General features: G+C 40.2%; 1 protein-coding gene across 2 annotated transcripts in view; it reads left to right on the top strand.

Annotated features, from left to right (window-relative positions):
* Window positions 1-509: 509 nt before the first annotated feature.
* Window positions 510-4,680, top strand: part of Sclt1 (sodium channel and clathrin linker 1) — a 125,396-nt gene continuing 121,225 nt past the window's right edge. For both annotated transcript variants that reach the window (XM_060378269.1, XM_060378271.1), the window contains exon 1: window positions 510-629. In XM_060378269.1, the coding sequence (XP_060234252.1) occupies window positions 596-629 (34 nt within the window). In that variant the 5' untranslated portion in view covers window positions 510-595. The remainder of the gene's footprint in view (window positions 630-4,680) is intronic.

Here is a 4,680-nt window from a genome sequence, read left to right as displayed (position 1 = left end):
GCCAATCACCTGCCGGGTCCCGGGGCGGCGCGATGACGCAGGCGCCGACGCGCGCGTGCTGACGGCCGCGGCGTCACTGTCTCCAAGGAACGGCCCGGGGCACCGCTTTCAAAGTCGCAGGGCGGGCCGAGTGGACTCCGCGGCGGCTCGCGCTTCCCCGCGGTGCTGGCGTCCCCTCTGCCCCGCCGTGACGCCGCCGCCGAGTCGGGCGCGTCCCACGGTGGCCCTCCCGCGCGCCGCGCCGGGAGCCCGGCGCCCACCGGCCGTGCGCCGCCCCGCGGCCCTTTCCGCCCGCCGGGGTCCGGCCGAGCGGAGTCGGACGCGCGTCGCCTGGCTTCGGCGGAGCGGCGGGCCGGGCTGCGCCGCCGTGTGAGTGCGATGCTGATGCCTCCGCGCCGGGGCTCGGCTGCCCCAGCCGCCCCGTAGCTTTTCGTTTTCCCTCCCAGCGGGAGGCTGCGTTTTTTGTTTGTTGGTTTAAAATATATATATATATATATATATATATATATATATATATATATATATATATATATCTTGTTTCCCCCCCTGCGAGGAATCGGTAAAGGTGATGAAAACTTCAGACTAAAATATCGAAATGGCCACAGAAATCGACTTTCTGAAAGACCAAAGTAAGCGCCCTATTTCCTGATGGAAAATCAGTCTGTAAGGTGCAGTGTCGATGTCGTTGACCTGTTAATATGTTTCTGGATGTCGGTTGGGTCCCAGCGTGAAAATATGTAAAAACTTAAAAGAGAAGCCCGCTGCACAGAAATGCTTGGAGATGTTCATGGGATTATGTATGTACTTAGCGAAGCAGAATCTCTGGTAAATACTTGTAGATTCCTTAAACGCGTGTAGGAGTTGGCTAGGCACGAAATAGGTTTGTTATGCTAATCTTGTGCTCCAAGAAACTGGAAGGCTGATGGCCAGGAAGAGTTTCCAAGTCTGCAGTTTAGGACCTGCAGGTACTGCTCTGGTCATTAGTTTAAAAGATGTTTGTTGAGCTGTTTTATAACGTGCCAGATGGAGGTATTCTTGTTCTCCAAGCAAGTAATTGGAGGAATAAATACACTGAAGCAGCAGCAAATGCTGACTCGTTGCATCAGTTACCGAGTAGTTGATAGAGTTATTTAGTGAACATAGAAATATAAAGGGGAATAGCATCTAACACATGGTGTTAAATAAATATTAACTATTAAACAGTTATTAAGGCCAGAAACTTGACATATCAATACGTGTTTACTGATAACGATTTAGGGGTCCCTAATATTTGCATCACTGAAGGGATTGGAAGGATGCTTTGTTTAAAAACGACACGGTTGCCTTGAACAGTATAAAGAGGTTGATAGAGGAGTACAGTTTGTAAGCTACTGTCATAATCATAGGTAAGAATTGACCTAAGGAGAAAGTAGAGATTGAAGGCTGAGAGATCTGAAAAAAAGAGGAAGAGAGAGGTTTGTTTTTGTTTCTGTAAGTATATTGCCTAGTTCTTACTCTTCCCAAGTTTGATCTTGGGCAAAATTCTTAGCTTCTCTGCCTCTGGTATTGATTTTATTGTTTTTCACTTGTGAGTATAAGAACACAGTAACTATTGAGTTGTGGGACTTAATAGGGATTAAGCTCAGTAACAAGTACATATTAAATGTCCCTCCCCACGATGTATATACACTATATACATACAGTTTATGTATATGTATCTTAATCGTGACTCTACAGCAATAGCATTATTTTAGGAAAATAAGAAGTGGGAAAAACTCATTCTATAAAAATGAGTAACTGCCCACAATCTGAGCATGTGGGTCAAGAATTTCATGAATGAGTTAGGTTAGGAGAGGGATATACCTGAATTTTAGAAGATGAGTTTTAGAAGAATAAAACAATTCGTAGATAAATATTGAGCCCCAAATATTAGCAAACCCAAGTAAGACAATTTGTTTTTAATTGAAAACTGAATGGTGAACTGTAAAAGAGGAAGAGTAGAAGAAGAGATTCCCAAACAGAAACAGTAAAACCTCAAGGGCTTGATATTGTGTGTTCAGGAAATGGGAGGATGGAATTGTAAGGTTTGTATGGAAAGATAAGAATGAGTTTTGGGAGTCTGTGACCTTTTTCTGTTAACTAGATCTTGTATGCCAGTTAAAGATGGGATTTGCGCTTAATAGCCACACCACTTAACTACCTGCTGAGATAAATGACTGTTGTGCATCCTCCCATCCGTCTCTCATATTCTCTACATTTGGTTGGTTGGTTGGTTGGTTGGTTGGTTGGTTGGTTTTTCAAGGCAGAGTTTCTCAGTGTAACAGTCCTGGTGGTTCTGAAACTTTGTAGATGAGTCTGGCCTTGAGCTCTGCCTGGCCCTACCTCCTGAGTGATGGGATTAAAGGTGTGTGCTACCCCACCCAACCTTGTACATTGACTTTTGTCAATCTTAATTGCTTCTCATTGGCTCCAATTGGTTTTGTTTGTTTGTTTGTTTTGTTTTGAGAAGACCTGGCCTTAGATTCTCTGTGTAGCCCAAGTTGGCTTCGAACTCATAACATATAAAATACAAGAATAAATCTTTAATTTTTTCAAAAATCCATAAGAATGCCTTTATGTAGTCAGGGTACAGGAGGATTTCCTTAGTAGATTTGATTTTTATTAAAAGAAAATGATTTGTTAGTAAATTTCGGCCCATGTCTCTGGCATTTACAGAAGCAGCTGGCTAATGCATTTGCATATTTATGTTTGTTTATAGCATATACATAAAAAACAAAAAAATAAGATAGGTGCATCATTGCAAAGTGAAAATTCTTGTAATAAAATTCAGGTTGAGAAATGGGAATGGAACCTCAAAAAATTTATAGCCCCTCTTTCTCAAAGATAGTGAAAGATAACTGCTGACTTTAATTTTATGCCTTAATTTAGTTTTTTTTCCTGTTTTAGTTTTAAAAAGATCATGAACTATGTATTCTTCTGTGCCTCATCATTCATGTATTTTAAAATATATCTTTATCATTGCATATAGATCACCAGTTCTCTGAGCTTGTTTGTGGAGGCCAGGGGATACCTCCTCAGATGTTGCCCTCTGGCTTTGGCCATTGTTCTCTTTTTTTATTTTTTTTTCTTTGCTTGCCTGCCTTCCTTCTCTCCTTCCCCCTTCCCTCCCTCCTTCCTTTTTTTTTTTAAGATTTATTGATTTATTATTTATACAGTATTCTGCCTGCATGTGTGCCTGTAGGCCAGAAGAGGGCACTAGATCACATTATGAGCCACCATGTGGTTGCTGGGAATTAAACTTAGGACCTTTGGAAGAATAGTCAGTGCTTTTAACCTCTGAGCCATCTCTCCAGCCCTTTCTTTTTCTTTTTTGAGACAGATTCTCTGACTGGACTAAAACTTGCCAAAAAGCCTAGGATGATTGGCTAGGAAGCCCCAGGGACCCTACCTGTCTTCACCTCCCCAACACTGAAATTACAAGACTGCTTCACAAAAGCCTGCTTTTTAAATATCGAATCTGGGAATGGAACTCCAGTCCTTGAGCCTGAAAAGCAAACTCTTTGCCAACTGACATCTCCCCAGCCAACCTCTATTTTCACCAGTCTTGAATTTTAATTTGTAATCATTTAAATCATTTAAATTTATATTTTCCCTACTGAGCTTGAGCTCCTTTTCTGTTAATCTCTTTGGAATATTTTTTGTATACTAAACCAATTTTTTTTTCTATTTCTCAACTAATTAGAAGTTCTTTGTTCTAGTACGCTATCTTTGACAATTATAGTTCTTGGAAATGTCCCTGTTTATGGTTTGTGGTTTTACTTTCTTAATGGTTTGGTTTGGTTTATTGGTTGGGTTTGTTTGTTTGTTTGTTTTTTGTTTTTTGTTTTGGTTTTAGATGAGCATAAGTTCCTAATGATAATGTAGTTCATTTTGTTGGTATTCTTTAAATGTTGTTTTAATTATTTTCATATTTGCTGTGATACAACACCGTGACAAAAGCAACTTAAAGAAGAAATGGTATATGGGGTTTATTGTTTCAGGTTAAATCCATCATGGCAGTAGGTTGATAGACAGGCATGGTGCTGGAGTAGTAGCTGAAAATGCACATCTTGATCCATAAACATGAGACACAGAGAGAGCTATCTGAGATTGACTCTGGCTTTTGAAACCTCAAAGTGCACCCCAGTGGCACACCTCCTCCAAAGAGGCTGCACCTTCTAATCCTTCGCAAACAGTGGGGTCCATTCTCATTCAAACCACCACAATTTTTTTTTTTCTTTTTGTGCTTTAATTTAAAAAGTCTTATTCTATCTAAGGTTATAGAAGTATTTCTTGGCTCTTTATACAAATTTATTACTTTATATTTACATCTACAGTTCACTTGGGATTCTTTTTTGTGAATGAATATTAAATTATTTTCCATCAATTGTCTGTTTGACCAGATCCACAAACAAAAAGATTACCCTTTCTCCATCTACCCCTGCCCCAGTTCTAGAGTACTCCTCTGATTATAGCTTAGTAACATGTAAGTATTTATCATTATATTTCTAAATTCTAAATACCATTTATTGGCAAGTTTTGTCTAATATTTGATATAGTTTGACTTTCTTTTAAAAAATTTATTCATGTATTTTATATATATGAGTGCTCTCTCTTCATGAGAGACAAAGGGGGAATCAGATCCCATTACACATGGTTGTG

This window comes from Meriones unguiculatus, chromosome 2 (genome assembly GCF_030254825.1).
Source record: "Meriones unguiculatus strain TT.TT164.6M chromosome 2, Bangor_MerUng_6.1, whole genome shotgun sequence".
Taxonomy (NCBI): Eukaryota; Metazoa; Chordata; class Mammalia; order Rodentia; family Muridae; genus Meriones; species Meriones unguiculatus.
The sequence above is the reverse complement of the archived record's forward strand: the minus strand, read 5'-3'. Positions and strand labels throughout refer to the sequence as shown.